Here is a 20,288-nt window from a genome sequence, read left to right as displayed (position 1 = left end):
TCACACAGGGCTTAAGAATAATTCAGTTTTCAACCCTAAAAAAGGAACCCACCACCACGTGGAGGTCTTCAAAAACATGATCCAAGGAGACATCAAAGATCTGGAGGTCAAACGAGCCAATACCGATGGCAGAATCAAAGAGGGTATTAAGAAATTAGAAGAAAACAAGAACATCATCATTCGCCCCGCAGACAAAGGGGGGGGCGTGGTAGTGCTAACAAAAGAAAACTACTATGGGGAAATTCAAAAATTAGTAGGCGATGAGGCCACATACAAACTTCTCCGAGGGGATCCCTCACCAAAACTTAAGGAGCAACTATTGTTATGGACATCAGAAGGTACAGCGAAGTCAATATTGACTAAAAAGGAAGCCCTATACTTAGTTCCAAATACACCGAGGACCCTAGTACTTTATATAGTCCCTAAGGTGCACAAAGATAAAATCAACCCACCAGGCAGGCCCATAATTAGTGGGATTGGATCCTTATATTCCAGGATTGGGGAATACCTTGATACATTCCTTCAGCCATTGGTCATACAAGGCAAATCTTATCTGAAAGATAGTCGGGAACTGATCAAATCCCTATCCTCCTTAAAAGTCACAGAACACACCTGGTTGGTTACAGTTGACGTAGAGTCACTGTATACCAATATCCGACAGGACGACGCCATAGAAACAGTGACCTCAGGCTCCCAGAGATCCAGGTTAAATTTCTTGTGGATGGACTCCAGCAGGCGATGGGGAACAATTACTTCTGGGCCTTGGGATCATTCTATAATCAAATCAAGGGAGTTGCAATGGGGGCCCGTTATGCCCCCAGTGTAGCAAACCTAGTATTGAATAAGTGGGAGGAAGAAACCATCTATCAACAAAATCATATATCACTCATCTATTATATGAGATACATAGATGACATTATACTTATGTGGGAAGGATCATGGGCCACCCTGGAAATATTTTTAAATGGATTGAACATCAACCAGTACGGACTTAAATTTACAGCAACATCATGTCTGGCTTCCATTAATTACCTAGATCTTATTCTAACCAAAAATGGTAATAAAATCAATACACGTACGTATTTCAAAAGTACGGACAGTAATGCGTTTGTACCAGTGAACAGCTGCCACCATCCCAAGTGGTTAAGTACCATCCCGAAAGGACAGTACATGCGACTTTGTCGCAATTGCGATACCATTTCTGATTTCCAATCACAATCTTTGACCTTAACAGAGAAATTTAAAGAAAAGGGCTACCATCCCAAGATACTAGAAAAAGCAACATTGGAAGTATCAAATATGAATCGGGACCAACTTCTGACTACCAAGAAGAAAGCCCCATTCTCAGGAGAATTTGCCTTTTTCTCAGGCTTTCATCGTCAATATCAGAGCATTGAGAAAATTTTTAAAAAACATTGGCCCATCTTGCTTAAAGACAACGATCTAGCTGCACTACTACCCCCCAAACCCAAATTTGTATACAGACGGGCACTGGGATTGAGGAATATGATCGCCCCAAACGTACCGGACCCACCACCCAGACCTCCTACTTTTCTTGATGGAACAGGATTCCACTACTGTACCAGGTGCAAATCATGCAAAAGCACCATTAGAAAAAGTAGAAAAATCACAAAATTTAAATCCAACATAACCCAAAAAGAGTATACAGTGAAACCACTCATTACATGTGATTCACACCACGTCACTTATTTACTTGAGTGCACGTGCTCGCTACAATATGTGGGACGTACCACCAGGAAATTGAGAATAAGGGTCAACGAGCACGTGGCTAACATAAAAAGTGGTTTTCCCAATCATAGTGTGTTGCGACACTTTGACCAATGCCATGGCAGGGATCCTAGTCAACTTACTTTTGTGGGTAAAGATAAAGTGACTAGCCATTGGAGAGGTACCAATATGACACAGGCAGTCTCCCAAAATGAGACCATGTGGATTCATTGTTTGGGGACGATGCATCCGCATGGCCTCAATATCGAATTGGACCTCAATTGCTTCCTCACTAATTATTAACCAGGGTGTCGAGTTTACACAAAATTGTGCATGTAATTCTTTTATAATTTATCTATTTTAATTTATTGATACAGGGATCATATCAATTCTTAATAATAGTAATTTTAAATAGATTATATTATGTACCCATATGCCATATGCCTTTTTAGATTTTGTTTTACTATCATATTTTATCCATTTAATAATATGGGTTTTTTAGGGATCAATAGGTAGACTTACCTCTTCCTATTTTTATTTTATTTTTAATATGTTGTCTTTAATGCATGCTATTAGTATCGGATCCAAGTGCTAGTTCCGTTCTATAATTTGAATTGTTGCCTTTCACACAATGTATGTAGCCTATCATTGTACTGATAATATGGGCATAACATTTCATGTAGATGCATCGAGTGGCTGAACGAACATTATTGTTAATCTCTCTCACGGCACTGAACCCGCTACTGAGGCTGAATACGGCGTTCCCCGCCCATACCAATTGATGGACATATATAAACAACACTCCAGCGTGGTTGGGCACGCCTCCTGAGGACGTTCATAACGAAACGTACGTCGGGGGGGCACCCAACCACGCACGTAACGTCACTTCCTGCTAACGCTGGTTCCGGATATCACCGAGGTGGAACGCACGCTCCACCGACGAGAGGACGAGACAGCGGTATACATTACGGTATACATTGTGACACATAACCCTACGCGATACAGCCTCAGTGCCGGGTCTCAGGCACTTCTTACGGTAGGCGGCCACTTGGCTCCCTTTATGTAAAGCTTTTAATCTGCAATAAAACGTACTACACTATATTGGCACTATTCTGTTTTTCATGCTAACACTGGGACATCCAAGACTGGCATTAACATCTCTGCTAGGACACAGCAGACTCTACAGGTGATCCTGTCACAAGCCATTAATGTATCCTTGTTTGATACCAAACTAAGGGACATATCCATCTGGTAAGGAGCCATTTCACTTATCCACTTCGGGTGTCTGATTATATGGTGAAGGTGGAATACACTGGAAGCACAATTCTTCAGTTTAACCTGAGGATTTACTTTGGGACTTTCCTTTCTTCAATTTCACTCATTATTATTGGACTGGTTCACTTGAGCCCAGTTCCCACCAATTATTTGGCATAGGGATTTGGGCCAGATTATATATTCAACTAAGCGCACATGGACTTTCACACTAGATCTATCAATATCTAAAGGTGTTTCACTCATTTATATATTTGTACAGTTTAACATTATATAAATATTGTTTCCCAGCGCACCCATCCCCCACCTATCTCGATTTATCAGATGCATATCTGCACATCCCAATCAGCGAGAGCCACCAGAAATACCTAAGATTCATGGTAGGGGAGGATCACTTCCAGTTCAGATGTCTAACTTTTGGGATCAACACAGCACCCTGAGTATTCTCCAAGATCTTGCCAGCTGTCATCGCTGTCATCTATCTGAACAGCATAAAAATCTTCCACTACTTAGACGACATCCTAGTAGTAGCATGTGCGAGCGAAGAGCTAGCGTCTCAACGCGAGGTAGTAGTAGAAACCCTATAAAAATTTGGCTGGATCATCAACAGGCAGAAGAGCCAGGTAATCCCCTCCCAGGAGATGGAATACCTGGGGCTGATCTTCAATACAGGCAGAGGACTTGTCTTGCTCCCAGAACGCAAGAGAGCGGAATTGGTAGCATACATAGGCAGCGTGATGAAGTCACCATCGCTGTCAGCAAGGGATTGCATGACTCTGCTGGGGATGTTTACCGCAGCGATCCCGGCCATTCCCTGGGCAAGGTTCCATACAAGGGCGTTCCAGACGACTTTTCTGAGCCAGTGGGATGGCGTATCACTTCACCAGAAAGTTCTTATACCGAGACGGATTCGTCAGAGCTTAGCATGGTGGGCGACACCAGAAAATCTGCCGCAGGGCATGCCCCTCAGCCCCGGGGACTGGGTTCTGATAACTTCGAATGCCAGTCTCCCGAGCTGGGGTACTCACTATCTCGGTAGACTGGTACAAGGCATATGGGGCAAGTTGGAATCCAGGCACTCCAACCTCTTGTAACTGCAAGCAGCATATCTGGCCCTGCAGGCCTTCGATAATCTGGTTCAATGGGCCAGAGTCAAACTGATGTTAGACAACAGAACGGCAGGGGCATATATAGCCAAACAGGGTGGAACCAAGAGCTTGCCACTATTGCAAGTGGCGACCAAGATATTTGTCTGGGCCGAAGCACATTTGGAGGCCCTAACAGCAGCCTACATTCCGGGCAGCCAAAATTGCATTGCGGATCGTCTGAGTCGAGAGTTCCCCAACAAGAACGAGTGGGCCTTGAACGAGAAGGTCCTGGAAACAATCTTTTCCGAATGGGGGACACCCTCAGCGGATCTAATTGCGACCCCAGACAATGCAAAGACACCCCAATTTCTGTCAAGGTTCCACTGCAGCGAAGCCATAGCCCAAGACGCTTCCCTATTCCGTGGGATTTTCCCCTAGTCTACCTCTTTCCACCGGTACCACTGGTAATGAAAACCCTGTTGAAAATTGCGAGGGAGAAGGTCCATGCAATTGTAATTCTACCCTTCTGGCCACGGAGACCGTGGTTCCCTCTACTCCTGCAGATGACGACAGTTCCCCCAATAAGTCTACCACTGAAGAGAGACCTCCTGCAGCAGGGCTAGTGGTATCATCCTAACCCGGGCAGGTTGCAATTGACGGCCTGGTTTCTGAATCAACCAGACTACAGGCGCAAGGCATTTCAGAGGAGGTAATCTCAACATTATTGAAATCCAGGAAGGCCACAACCAATGTTACCTACAACAGAATTTGGAGAAAATTCACGTCATTTGCGTTACAACAAAATTTTCCCCCGGTGGATCCGAACGTTGCGTAAGTGCTAGACTTTTTACAATCGGCTCTAAAGGTGGGCTTAGCCTATAATACAATAAGAGTACAAGTATCAGCCTTAACGTGCTTCACAGGGCACAGATGGGCAGACGAACCACTAATTAAGCAATTTTTAAAGGCAGCCATAAAGCTGAATCCACCAAGAAGGTCTCTGTTCCCAGCCTGGGACCTAGGCACGGTACTAAAAGCTTTTCTCCTACATCCATTCGTGCCGGCGGAAACATGTCCGCTTTCTTTCTTAACAGTCAAGCTGATTTTTCTCACCGCCATAACTTCAGCAAGGAGAGTCTCCGAACTAGCTACTCTATCCTGCAAGGACCGGTATTGCATCATTCTCCAAGATAGGGTAATTCTAAGACCCTCACCGGCAGTAACTCCTAAGGGGGTTTCCAAGTTTCATGTAAATTGGGAGGCAGTTCTACCTAGCTTCACACAACCGCCAAGGCAAGAAGAAGAGCTAGACCTCAGACCGCTAGACATGGTCAATCTGTTTTCAATTTATCTGCACCGCTCTCTGAAGGTGCGCAAGATGGATTCCCTCTTCATTTTACCATCTGGTCCTAAAAGAGGACAAGCCGCCTCAACAAGAATGATATCTACCTGGATCACCAAAGTGATAAGTCTTACTAATGAGAAACAGGGGCTAACGCCACCACAGGCGATTAGAGCTCATTCTACCAGAGGGGTGGCAGCCTCGTGGGCAGCGTCTGCTAAGATACCAATTGAAGACATATGCAGGACTGCTATCTGGAGTTCCTGCAAAACTTTGCGAGACAGTTTAGACGTTACAACGACTAATGCATCGAATTTCGGAAACGCTGTAGTGTCGGCACCCTTTCAAGCAAAATAAAATATTCACTAAAGCAGCATTTGCAGTTGTTGTCCAAATCTTATATATATTTTTTCCCACCCTAGTTGAGCTAAATTAAATCCCATTGTGTGCTGACGTGAGGCTGGCCAGGAAAACGGAAAATTGTTATCAATACCTACGGTAATTTTCCTTTCCTGGCCTGTCCTCACGTCAGCACAGCTCTTTTCCCTCCCTATAAGCCTGTCGTCCGCCAGTTATGTGGAACAAGGGCAAGGGAGGAGGGGCCCCCTATTTATCAGCTAAGAAGAATGTGGTACTGGAGGACCGGAGGAAGGGATTAACCCATTGTGTGCTGACGTGAAGACAGGCCAGGAAAGGAAAATTACCATAGGTATTGATGACAATTTTCCGTTATATATACTCTATGATGTAAAGTTTTTTCTTAAGACATAAGTTATTTCTCTACTCCTTATTGCCGTTGAAAGTCCCATATATGAGGGTTCTCTTTTCTTCGTCATTTAAGGGATGTTGGCAATTACTAGGTATTTATTTTTTCATATGTTCCTTCCCGCAGCCAGGGCATTGAAAATAGGTAGTGAATGTATATTTCAGCATGACAATGACCCAAAACACACGGCCAAGGCAACAAAGGAGTGGCTCAAGAAAAAGCACATTATGGTCCTGCAGTGGCCTAGCCAGTCTCCAGACCTTAATCCCATAAATAATATGTGGAGGGAGCTGAAGGTTCGAGTTACCAAATGTCAGCCTCGAAAACTTAATGACTTGGAGAAGATCTGCAAAGAGAAGTGGGAAAAAACCCCTCCTAAGATGTGTGCAAACCTGGTGGCTAAGAAAGGTCTGAACTCTGTTATTGCCAACAAGGGTTTTGCAACCAAGTACTAAGTCATGTTTTGTGAAGGGGTGAAATACTTATTTCACTCATTAAAATGCAAATACATTTATAACTTTTTTGAAATGCGTTTTTCTGGATATTTCTGTTGTTTTTCTGTTTCTCACTGTTAAATGAAACCTACCATTAAAATTATAGACTGATCATTTCTTTGTCAGTGGGCAAACGTACAAAACCAGCAGGGGATGAAATACTTTTTTCCCTCACTGTATGTACTTTCCATGAATCAAGCAACCGCATAACAAAATAGTCATTGAGACCCAAATACGAATCCCTTAACACAGCATGTGTATCCACTATTAAGCACATGCTGGGCAGTGCCTATGACTTGACAAATGATGTAGCCATTAAAATCTGTTCTCTGTTTATCCAGATTTAATAAATATGATTCTGCAATGATTTAAGGACCAGACATTATAAAGATGTTTTTCTTGTTGGCTCCTAACAGTATCAGGTTATCTTTATTCATCTCTGATTAATCAGATAAGATTTCCAACCTGCAGAGTCCCTTTCATAAAATGCAACCATTAATATAATTGTTCATAACATGTTTATTTACATATAACCAATCCCATTCTGAGCATAACCACATACAGGCAGCGGAAGCAATCAATTTGTGGGTAGATCAATATTTTCTACTTCACTAAAAGCTAATGCCTTTTTATGTTAACCTGCTGCACTCTATTTAAATATCCCATAAAGGTATTAAAATTAATATGTCTAATTCATGAAAGTCTAATTCATCATGTTTTACTGCAGAGCTAAATTTGATCAAGAGTAAAAGCGTGTGAGAGAACAAAAAGAGGAAGAAAGCATATAGTTGAAAAATACCCACATTGGCCCAGATTCACAAAGCACTTACGTCGACGTATAACAAGTTACGCCGGCGTAAGTGCAAATGTGCGCCGTCGTATCTGTGCACCAGACCCACAAACAGATATGCGCCTAAAAACAGGCTACACCCTGCCGACGTAACTTACTAACGCTGGCGTAGGGTGGGTGCACATTTAGGCTGGGCGCATAGTGCCGCTCCCATTGATTAGCCATTCAAACATGCAAATGAGGGAAATACGGCGATTCATGAACCTGCATGCGCCCGACGCAGGCTACGAGAGGTGCGCGTAAGTTGTACGTCCGGCGAAAAGTTATGCCCCATAAAGGAGGTGCAACACAGCAGCAGACATGCAAAGGTCTGCACCAGGGAACACAAGCCGGCATATTTTACATTGTACGTGTGTCTGGCTGGGCGTAGGTTACGTTCACGCCGTACACAGTGATCCGGCGTAGTTTAGGCAGTGGTTCTCACGTGGTTGTGCGCAGGGGGATGCGTCCACGTCATGGCGCATGCGCAGTTTGTGATACTTATCTGTCTGTCGCTTGCCCCATCATTTGCATGGGGTCACGCCTCATTTGCATGGGTCACGCCCACTTCCACCTACGCCGGCGTACGCCTTCGAATACCACGCCACACTGGCGCAGCGTTGGGAGCACTGGCTTGCTGAATTTGATGCTTGCTTCTCTGCGCTACGCCGGCGTGGCGTACGGCGTTTGCGCTACGGCGGTGTAATGTGCGCCCACAACTCTGTGAATCTGGGCCATTATATCACCTATTAATCATACATAGCTTGTGATTACACATCAGAGGCCAAGAACTTTCAAAATCTAAGGGTTTTAAAATATCATTAATGCATGCTAAGGCGTTGTATTTTTAAAATATTTATAAGATAAGCTCAGGTTACAACTACTTCTGGGAAACTATATTCAGAGACATTTGGTGCAAAAGACCATCTCATGGGAATTCTTAAGAACATGACATTAACCTACCTGCTTCTGAATCAGTTCTTGCCCTTTCTCAGGGGACATATGCACCAGGTTCAATTGTGGAGAAACTGACCTCCGAAATGGATAAATGTCACGTACGTAAGTCTAAAATGAATATTAAAATATAAACAGAAATAAGAAATATTACTATTTCATATACAATTCTACCCAAATGCAAGCAACGGAAAATTGGGCTTAGATTGCAAAAGGCACTAAAACAGCTAATACATGACCTATAGTCCTGTTAAAATGGTATGCCTCTTGATTTCCCTTGTTGAATCCTACCCCTCACTCCCAGCTACCGTTGTAAAAAAAAAAAAAATCTCACTGATACTATTAGGGCCATTGCAAACAAAATACAAGTCAATATAAGAAGTTCAAGCAATTTCTTATTGCCTGAAGCAACCAATCAGAATATTCCATCTATTTTTCAACTCTGCACTGCAGATATAGAATTGGGAGTTGCATTATTGCTGTGGGCATTAAGAAATTATTTTATGAACACACATACAAAACATTTTAACACAAGTCCCAAAGCAAATGCATCTGATTTGGAACATCTAAAACTAAAAAAAAGTAGCTCTGCTAAGATATATATACGGTAAAACCTTGGATTGCAAGCATAATTCGTTCTAGAAACATGCATGTAATCCAAAGCACTTGTATATCAAAGCATTTGTTTTAGAGGGTATAAAAGAGAAGAGAGGCACCTCTAAGTGTAGCAATAAGTTGGTAAATGTTGTACCTTCATTAAATGTAACCATATTTCTACACTTAGAGGCTCCTCCATTATTTTTTATACTCAGTTGTGACATGACGCTACTCTTATATCAAGACATTGCTTGTATATCAAGGCAAAATGTGTTAAAACATTTTGCTTGTCTTGCAAAACGCTCTCAAACCAAGTTACTCTCAAACCAAGGTTTTACTGTATATGAATTTGTCATGTAGCTGTTGCATGCACCTAAATTAAATGGAATTGTTTGTATAATTTGTATTTATTAGATTAAATATCAAGTTTTTAAGGCATTCATTATTTGTACACTTCCAGTTGAGAGACAGGAAAAAGGGTACAGTTGGGTTGCGCCCCCCTCCAACGGCAAGTTTAAACAAGGTCTTAAAAGGTGTTCGTCAAAGTCCTTCCTGCTTACTGTATATCATTGGAAGCTACAGCCAGTTGGGTCCTACAGCTGGCTGAATACATACATCTCATGGAGCTCAGTTAAGAGTTTGTTCTTTCTAATCAGACCTTCAGCTTACCTTATTATAATGTGTCAGATTCCATCGTTTATCCATAAGGAAGTAATTTGCAGCCTGTGAATCAGCTATGTTGAAAAACTCTAGACATTCCTGAGAGGAAATATAGAATGAAATTTGAAATATTCAATTGTTTTAATTAATTAATTAACAGGAAATATAGAAGGAAATATAAAATATTCAATTGTTTCAATTAATTATATAATCAATTAATTACATTTATGAATTTTTTTAAAGAAAAATGGGGTGCACTGTGGCTGATCCCCTTATAAGTGCTCATTGCCTGTCCATCTCTGGCTTTAAAGGGGTTGTAAAGGTAAAAAAAAATCCACTAAATAGCTTCCTTTACCTTAGTGCAGTCCTCCTTCACTTACCTCTTTCTTCGATTTTGCTTTTAAATGTCCTTATTTCTTCTGAGAAATCCTCACTTCCTGTTCTTCTGTCTGTAACTCCACACAGTAATGCAAGGCTTTCTCCCTGGTGTGGAGTGTCGTGCTCGCCCCCTCCCTTGGACTACAGGAGAGTCAGGACGCTCTCTACGTTGCAGATAAAGGAGCTGTGTGTTAGTTGGCATCCTGACTCTCCTGCTTTCCCCCTCCCCCTCAAGGGAGGGGGCGAGCACGACACTCCACACCAGGGAGAAAGCCTTGCATTACTGTGTGGAGTTACAGACAGAAGAACAGGAAGTGAGGATTTCTCAGAAGAAATAAGGACATTTAAAAGCAAAATAGAAGGATGAGGTAAGTGAAGGAGGACTGCACTAAGGTAAAGGAAGCTATTTAGGGGATTTTTTTTTTTTACCTTTACAACCCCTTTAAGACTTCTCAATATCCAGAAAAGTGTACAGAAAATTAAGCCAAAATTTCTAATCTACAGTATCTCACAAAAGTGAGTACACCCCTCACATTTTTGTAAATATTTTATTATATCTTTTCATGTGACAACACTGAAGAAATTACACTTTGCTACAATGTAAAGTACTGAGTGTACAGCTTGTATAACAGTGTAAATTTTATGTCCCCTCAAATTAAGTCAACACACAGCCATTAATGTCTAAACCACTGGCAACAAAAGTGAGTACACCCCTAAGTGAAAATGTCCAAATTGGGCCCAAAGTGTCAATATTTTGTGTGGCCACCATTATTTTTCAGCGCTGCCTTTACCCTCTTGGGCATGGAGTTCACCAGAGCTTCACAGGTTGCCACTAGAGTCCTCTTCCACTCCTCCGTGATCACAAGCTGGTGGATGTTGGAGACCTTGCTCTCCTCCACCTTCCGTTTGAGGATTCCCCACAGATGCTCAATAGGGTTTAGGTCTGGAGACATGCTTGGCGAGTCCATCACCTTTACCCTCACAGTACATGGTTCCAGTAATTCATGTCCTTAGTCTGCTTGTCTTCAGCAAACTGTTTGTGGGCTTTCTTGTGCATCATCTTTAGAAGAGGCTTCCTTCTGGGACAACAGCCATGCAGACCAATTTGATGCAGTATGCACCATATGGTCTGAGTACTAACAGGCTGACATTCCACCCCTTCAACCTCTGCAGCAATGCAGGCTGCACTCATACGTCTACTTCCCAAAGACAACCTCTGAATATGACACTGAGCACGTGCAGTCAACTTCTTTGGTCGACCATGGTGAGACTTATTCTGATTGGAACCTGTCCTGTTAAACAGCTGTATGATCTTCGCCACCATGCTGCAACTCAGTTTTAGGTTCTTGGCAATCTTCTTATAGCCTAGGCCATCTTTATGTAGAGCAACAATAATTTTTTTCAGATCCTCAGAGAGTTCTTTGCCATGAGGTGCCATGTTGAACTTCCAGTCACCAGTGTGAGAGAGTGAGAGCGATAACACCAAATCTAACAAACCTGCTCCCCATTCACACCTGAGACCTTGTAACACTAACGAGTCACGTGACACCGGAGAGGGAAAATGGCTAATTGGGCCCAATTTGGACATTTTCAATTAGGTGTTGCCAGCTGTTTTGTTGACAGACATTAATTGCTGTGTGTTGAGGTATTTTGAGGGGACAGCAAATTTACACTGTTATACAAGCTGTACACTCACTACTTTACATTGTAGCAAAGTGTAATTTCTTCAGTGTCGTCACATGACATGTAAAATAGGGTGTTGCCTGATTTTCAGGCCACTGTCAGGCATTGCCAGCCTATTCATAATGAAAGGAACACATAGCAGCAGCCCAGAGGAATGTGGGTGGGTGGAAATAAAACTTAATCATCAATCAAGCTTTCATGATTATATTGGCTCTCATTACAAAGTCAAGAAGATGTCAGATGATGAAAGAGTTACTGCTTAGTCATTGTGATCAGGATTTACAGTTCATGTATTAAGCTTATTGAGAGAATATCTCTTTTATATTGGTCACTAAGTCATGCTTCCTACACTAATGATATTGATTATATAAGGGTATGAACGCAAATGACTCATAAACGACTTTCTCTGTCTTTTTTCTTGCCTGGTTTTTGGCAGTATTTGCTGTACCTTTAGCAGTGCCTCAAATTGTGTATCCTCGTGAACTGGCAGCTGGGTTGGGATATCACACTCATTCTGGCCATGAACCACTAGTGTCTTTGTTCCTGCAAACCGAAAATAAATAAAGAAGTTACTCATTGCATAATTAAACAGGAGTAGATAACATTAATCAAGGCATGTCCATACCTGGCATAGAGGCTGTTACTAGCAACTTCACCTCACATTGCTCTTTCTTCATCGTTTGCTTCAAGTCTTTAAAGAAAAGACCTTCCACATATCCTACCACTTCCCATAAGAAGGTAAGGGTTGCTGAAATGGCATCCATTCCCCATTCACATGGTGTGCGGACAAAGTACATAATAAGGCCCACCTGAGAAAAACATACAGGATGAACATGTGAAATGTAACATAAGCTAAGGCTAAAGTGATTATTGCTAATCATCATTCCATCAATAGACCTCTCCTATCTCCAGCCTTACCGTGACACCTGAGTTTGGCTTTTTTTTGGAGTCCTCTTTATATATTTATTTAGACTTTTTCATACAATGAAGGAATGTTTTGACTTGAGTTTCAGTTTAAACAATTTCACCATGCATACAAAATACATCTTTCAGTATTATGTTTAAAGTAAAACAGAAAAAGCATTTCAAAGTACGCCAAATACACATCTTCAGCTCACCAGATAGTTGAACAATATGTGTGATGTTTGTGCAGGAAAATCTCCAATGTTCAGAAGCAATTTCCTCAACATATAAATAAGCTCATCCTGGAAAAAAAAAATCAAGATATATCCTAGGTCATACATTCCAGCCATCTAAACACATCCATCAGCAACCACAGAGAGTGCATACTACAAACCAGGTTCACAGCAACAACAACCTTATTATGTGGGCTGCAGCTAAAGGGACTAGGACAGTGACGCACTAGGACAGTGTGGCACGTGCGCATGTAATAAATAGCATGTGCACTCAGTGCCCAGCGGCCTATTTAAACTGATGTTGTAGTAGTAGAAGTTGCTGGTCTTCAGCTTTTTCCCATGTGCCTGAGATCTGATCTGCTGTATTTGCCTACCAGTGAATGATTGGGCTACTCCTTGGACTTCATCACTGCTTTCTACCTTAAAACCTGCACATCTGGCTCCTTTTGACCTTGGCCTGATTATTGGACTGTCCTTTGCCTGCTGTTACCGACGTTGGCTTACTTCCTGGACGTAGTCTGCCTGCCGACTTGGTCCCACACTGTCTAGCTGTTGCTGACTTCTGCCTGCTTCATAGCTTCCACCACTACCTCCTGCTCTGGTGCCAAGCTGCTTTTGCAGCCTTCCCTGAGGACTATGACTGTCCACCTACTTACAGTGGGGACACCATCAGCCAGCTACCCCAGCACTCATGCCACACCTTCACACTCTCTGTCTTCAGGAGTAATAGGCAGTAGGTGCAAAAGAAGGTCCCCACAATGTTCCAGTCTCCACCAGGTACATGATACCTACTTTCCACTTTCACCTTTGTGCCTTTGCCTTCTCTTCCTTTATTCCTGTCTTTTCACCCCTTTCTTGCCTATCTCTTTCTACTGGCATTTTCTCCTCCTTGGTCATAACACCAATGTTAAAAAAAAAAATCTTTCCACCATTTAGCTCTTTCTAGCTATGGCTGGAAGCAATATAAACATTTCTGCCCAGTAACTAGTTGTTAAGTAACACTAAACTCACATTTTTTATAAAATAAAATAAATGCAATATGTTTAAATATACCTTCTCTCCCTCTTTTCCTTTGTTTTATCTCTCAAATGCAAGGTATTTTTTTCTATTCTCAGACTTTCTGTTCTAGGCTTACTTCTATGGTGGATGTTTGTTCTACATTCCCCCTTGTGTATGTGATTGTAGCCACCCTTTCCTGCTCGCCACTGAGATGGAATACACATCTACGTGCAGACGCATTCAGTGTTGCTGAAGAGGGGTTAATGCATATCGAGTGGGTTGTGTCAATATAACCCCTTTTTAGGGGTGGGCTCTTTGTACTTTGGGCATATCTTGTACCATTATATATTAACTGCTGTGTGGGGGTTTTGGTTAGCTCTGATGAAGAAGGCACAGCCCTTGAAACGCATAACCAATGCCCCATTGGATGGATGAGATTACAGCATTGGGACCGGACTGGACTATGATATATGCTCTTATTTCTGTACATTTGTGAGCACATTGGAATCTGTTTTTCCAATAAAAGGTCTTATGATAATCTAGGGCCACTATTTGGACTTACGGCATTGACAATACTTCCATCTGTAGCTCTGACAAGATTGTTTTGATTTGGTCTGTGAGAACTGTAGTATGAATAGGGCAGAGCATGTGACCAGAAATAACAGCACTGCTTGTTCTACAGTCACGTGCATCCGTGGAGGATAAGGAGGATACACAGGACAAAAAAGAAGCTTGAAAACAACGGTAAGAGACTTTGTAAAAAAACAAACAAAACAAACAAACAAAAAACAAAACAGATCCATGACATACATGATATTTTAAAACAATTGATGAGAAAAACATTAAGGCCACTTTCACACGGGGCGGATCAGTAATGATCCGCCCCGTAAACCTCCGCTTGCTCAGCGGGGATCGCTCCGCTGATCCCCGCTGAGCCAGCGGATGACAGGGCGGTCCCTGCACACTGTGCAGGGACTGCCCTGTTTTTTCTCCGCTCTCCCCTATGGGGGGATTGGATGAACACGGACCGCAAACGGAAGGAAAAATAGGGTTTTCTTCTGTCTGCAGAATCGGATAATTGCGGAGGCGGGCGAGATCGGGTGTCAGTGGATGTTCATCCGCTGACATCCGCGATCTCATAGGGACCAATGTATGTCCCTTTTTCATCCGCAAACGGATGGATGAAAAAGCGGACATACGGTCCGCAGGTGTGAAAGGGGCCTTAAGTTCAGTGCCACTTTAAACTGTCAATCCATAAGGAGAGTTACTGGTTAGAAGATATACAGTATATGTAGCACCCTCTTGTGTGTGCTAGAAGTAGATTAGGCAAACCATATCCTGACTCATGCTATAAAATTTGTGAGTCTATAATTGGGCTGGGCTTATTGGAGTTCAGGGCTGGATGACTCATCTTGGCAGTTATCTGGTGCCTCCTCCTGATGTCTGGAAGGTTGGAGAAACGTTCTAGAATTAGAGGGTGGGGGTTAGGAGGAGCTGCCATACATATTATTGAGGCCTCAGCCAATCCCCAGTGGTGGGCTGGTAGGGGACTGAGATAACCTCATAAATAGACATGAGCCATGCCAGCAGGACAGTTGGGTGGAAGGTGGGGATACAGTGTTGAGGAGGTTGTTGATGGCCCTGAGGGTACCCCCTCGTCTGGGGGGGTGACCTGTGTTGGGCCTGGGGCTTGGGTGCTAAAATTATCCTGCCAAAGACACAAGGGAGGAAACTTTCCTGAAGGCATAAGAGCAAAGAGAGGACAGAGTGGGTAAATCGACAGTGGTGGGGACTACAATGGGGGGAGACTGCCACATGTAGACTGTCTCCCTTTAAGACAGCAGTGGGATTAAGTCTTATACTTTCCTCTGAGAGATCTCCAGAGAGTCAGCCGGGTGGGCTGGTGAAGAATCACCCAGGAGGGCGAGTGGAAGAGGCAGCTGCAGCCGGGTGGGCTACCATTGACTGAAGAAGTAGCGCTTGGATCAGTGGCCACAGAGAAAGCAGAAGGAAAGGTTATACACTGTTTTACTTTACATGTGCTATTTTAAGGGACTGTGAGTTCCTGCCTGTAGGGGGCTGTTGCTGAGCTTACAAGAAGTCTGTCAGTTCCATCAGGAGTGGATCAGCATTAGTGTGTGTGTAGGAGGAAAGCTGAAGAGGAGTCTGTATATAGGAAGTTGTCCCTGAAGTTGGGCATCCCATAAACTTCCTATTCCCATCCAAGATGTTAACCCCCTAATAAACAACAAAAACAAAGCTACAGACTATTTTCTGACTTTGTGTGCCTGTGAAGATTCAGTGAGTCCGGCTGTGCAGGAGTGAGGGATCCCTGTTTATCTGCAGCTCCTACATGGAGTTTGCTACATATATTTATACTGAAGTCGCTGTTTTCTCTGAATACATTCAAGTTTTATCCTGTGCTGAGCCCTGAAAAAAGTGAAATGGTGTTGCCCCACGTTAACTGTTTTATATGACTTATTTACCAACAATAAATTGATCTTGGACTCTTTTAGTTTTGGTCTGGCTCTCCTTCCTGTCCTAGGGATAATTGATTATGTTCTGTTAGCTAATCTTTGCATTAACACACTTTTATCACCTTCAGTGAAAACCATCCTTGCAACTGACCTACAGTGCATGGGTAATTGTATTCTCATGCTATTGGGTTATTTAACATTGTGCACTTAATTTGCAACATATTGAAATCCATCTGCTATCAAAGAGGTGGATGAAAATCACTCACAACAATTTTAATTAATTATAGTAGGAGACATGCTTCAGTACCCTAAAAAGTAAAAAATGTATGCTTCTCTTGTCTGAGTTATTGGTTTCAGTTAAATGTATTATTGAGGTCAGAAACAATCTCCTACTGCTTCACAGAAGATGTTCTATTGAACGAAACATACGTCAGGCAAGGCAAGAAATAGCCAGTGACGTCTTGGACTTGTGGAGAGTGTCTGACTGATGCTTTTTCCGATATGCCTGTGTAAATTATCTTTGCTGTAAGTAGATTTTATATTAAACTCTAGTGCTTTTAATTTAACACTGTTTGTTTCCGCTTCCTTCTGGTTTACTGCATGATCGGGTCTGAGGCTCCTATGAGATCGCTATATGCATCACTGTCATCCCTTAACAGGTTAAATAGTTCAGCTGGCCTACACCTGAAGTGAGAGGTAAATACTCACAAATGCGTGTGTATAGGCCTTGAAAGGTCTTATTATCTGGTAAGAAGATATTTTTGTCTTATTTATCCCTTGGGGAGTACGAGGTGATACACCTGTCGTTAATTGGAAGGACACCACCATTTTTTTTACCTAAGGATTACCTGGTGTTTGGACGCTTTCATCACTTTAAACATATAGGGCCAGATTCACAAAGAGTTACGCTGGCGTATCAGTAGATACGCCGACGTAACTCCGAATCTAAGCCCGTCGTATGTCTAAATGTATTCTCAAACTGAGATACACTTAAACATGCCTAAGATACAACGGCCTGCGCCGTCGTATCTTAGGGTGCAATATTTACGTTAGCCGCTAGGTGGCACGTCCATTGAGGTCGGCGTAGAATATGCTAATGAGTAGTTACGCCGATTCACGAACGTACGCTTGCCCGTCGCAGTAAAGATACGCCGTTTCCGTAAGCGATACGCGGCGTAAAGATAAACATGCCCCCTAGGTGGCGTATCCTATGTTAAGTATGACCGTCGTTCCCGCGTCGAAATTTTGAAATTTAACGTCGTTTGCGTAACTCGTCCGTGAATAGGGCTGGACGTCAATTACGTTCAGGTCGAAACCAATGACGTCCTTGCGACGTCATTTAGCGCAATGCACGTCGGGAAATTTTAGGGACGGCGCATGCGCATTAGGTTCGGCGCGGGAACGCGCCTAATTTAAATGCTCTATGCCCCCTACCCGGCTGATTTGAATTACGCGGGCTTGCGCCGGGGGATTTACGCTACGCCGCCGCAACTTTACAGGCAAGTGCTTTGTGAATCAATCACTTGCCCGTAAAACTTGCGGCGGCGTAACGTAAATGCGATGCGTTACACCGCCGCAGATCTACGTGAATCTGGCCCATAATGTGTTGTGGATTATGTGAAGGACTATAATGGAATGGAATAAACCCCAATCGCTTGTCCTGAAAAATTGTATGTTAGTGCAAAAAAAAAAGTATCACAGACAGTACTCAATTGGTTCTGTTGCAAGTGCACTAATATGGCTACCATCACCTCAAGCATGGTTTATCTGAGGACAGATTTGATTGTATTCCACTGCAACTCAGCAACAGTGTGCATAATAGAAAGCAGAGAGTATTTTTTTAAGGTTGACTAGGCTTGGAAAGGGAAGCTCTTCACAAACTAAATATAAAAAAAACTGAGCAGGTAACAACCCTACATAAAGGCAGCTGATGAGATACTGTAAGCAGGTAGAGGAGAATATCACATGTCAAATGGCAGTATGTCTAGACAATTGTAATGATTTTTATCATAAACAAGCCACAAACAGAAAACACAGTACAGTGGCAAACAAAGGGAATGACAAGTTCAGTTTCCTATATACACATGTAAAAGGCATTAGGTACATCTGCCTCTGCCCTAGCTAACAGTTTGACCTGTCCATTATGTATCTACTCATCATTTGTTGAAACATCTTAACCCTACAGGCTCTCCCATTTAATAATTCAGAAGAACAAGGTCTAAAATGTTGTGTTTTGTTTGTTGACAGTCAAACCTGGTTTGTAATGTAAGTGAATGTTACCTGTCGGTTGCTGATGGTGAGTTTCTCTAAGAAGTGTCTTAGGACAGTGGATGGGTCCTCAATCAAACAGTTCCAGAGCACTTGTTGGGCTACTGCACTCACTACAGGAAAGCAGAAAACAATCAACATGAAATATGGAAGGGAAACATTAGTCCAGTGCCAACAATACATAACAAATAATACTTATGGTGTAAGCTCTAATAGACCAGACTTCTAAAAGCCCTGTTGGATATGTTTTCAATATATACAGTAGGGGAATATTTATAAACCATTGAATCTGCAAACATTCTCTGTAGGAAGATCTTCCAGGTCCATGTGTTATAATAACAGTGATACATTTTCCAGCAGAGAACCTCCTATGTGGTATATATTAAAAAATATAAATTGCTGTGCGGCTAATGGAAAGAAACCCCAACAACAATGGTGTAATGAAAGTTGACATGTGATGTCACGGGTCTGTAAATTCAAGCCTGTTGTTGAGCCACTCGTTGACACAGTTACCAGGGTTTAGTGATCATATAACTGCACTGAAGGAGATAAAAAAATAAAATAAAAAGGAATTTACGATGAGAGATTTTTCAAAAAGTGGGCAGTCTGTGTATGAGCAGGAGGAGGCAAAGTTTTAAACCTGGCTTATATTAACCTTAAAGCGGGGGTTCACCCTGTTAATAAATTTTTTTTTTCTTCTAGCATAAAATGAGGCATATTAGCGCGAGCTACAGTATGCCTGTCTTTATTTTTTTTAGTCCCGTACTCACAGTGCAATCGTAGAGACAAGATTCCGACCCCCCTCGGGGAATGGGCGTTCCTATGGAGAGGGAGCATGATTGGCGGCCGGCTATGGCACGTCACGCTTCTCCGGAAATACCCGAAATAGGACTTGGCGCTTCACGGCGCCTGCGCATAGTCTGTGCGCAGGCGCCGTATAGCGCTGTGAAGAGCCGAGACCTGTTCCGGCTGTCTTCGGGGAGCGTGACGTGCCAGAGCCGGCCGTCAATCACCTTCCCTCTCCATAGGAACGCCCATTCCCCGCGGGGAGTCGGAATCTTGTCTATACGATTACACTGTGAGTACGGGACTAAAAAAATAAAGACAGGCATACTGTAGCTCGCGCTACTATGTCTCATTTTATGCTAAAAAGATGTTAATAAGGGTGAACCACCGCTTTAACTTCTACTTTAAGCATTTGCACAGCCATCACAAATAATTACTGTATTGTGTATAGTGTTTATTTCTTATGATCATCAGATCCATCTACTGGCCATAATACGGTATTATATTATACACAAAATTATTTGTGACTGCTGTGAGAAGGTTTAAGGTATTTGCTCAGAATTTTTTTTTATATAAATAGACCACTAAGTGTTAAGTTGCCAACATTTATATCACTATCCAAAGAAGCACTGGGTTCTGTCGCCAAATGTGATCTGTAGAAATTGTAGAACATATACAAAATGTATTTAGGATATGTATCTTTTTTGGAATATATATATATATATATATATATATATATATATATATATATATATATATATATACACATATATACTCTTCACTTGCATCTATACAAGAACGCTGTCCTAAATAACATAAGAGTCTTGTTCC

General features: G+C 42.4%; 1 protein-coding gene across 1 annotated transcript in view; it reads right to left on the bottom strand.

Annotated features, from left to right (window-relative positions):
* UNC80 (unc-80 homolog, NALCN channel complex subunit) overlaps positions 1–20,288 on the bottom strand; it is a 238,742-nt gene that overhangs the window by 95,873 nt on the left and 122,581 nt on the right. Inside the window, exons 37-42 of the mRNA XM_040357443.1 lie at positions 18,684–18,784; positions 12,910–12,996; positions 12,417–12,600; positions 12,240–12,334; positions 9,740–9,829; positions 8,483–8,584 (exon numbers count right to left, since the gene is read on the bottom strand). Coding sequence (XP_040213377.1) covers positions 8,483–8,584; positions 9,740–9,829; positions 12,240–12,334; positions 12,417–12,600; positions 12,910–12,996; positions 18,684–18,784 — 659 coding nt within the window. The remainder of the gene's footprint in view (positions 1–8,482; positions 8,585–9,739; positions 9,830–12,239; positions 12,335–12,416; positions 12,601–12,909; positions 12,997–18,683; positions 18,785–20,288) is intronic.

Source organism: Rana temporaria, chromosome 6, assembly GCF_905171775.1.
Source record: "Rana temporaria chromosome 6, aRanTem1.1, whole genome shotgun sequence".
Classification (NCBI taxonomy): domain Eukaryota; kingdom Metazoa; phylum Chordata; class Amphibia; order Anura; family Ranidae; genus Rana; species Rana temporaria.
The sequence above is the reverse complement of the archived record's forward strand: the minus strand, read 5'-3'. Positions and strand labels throughout refer to the sequence as shown.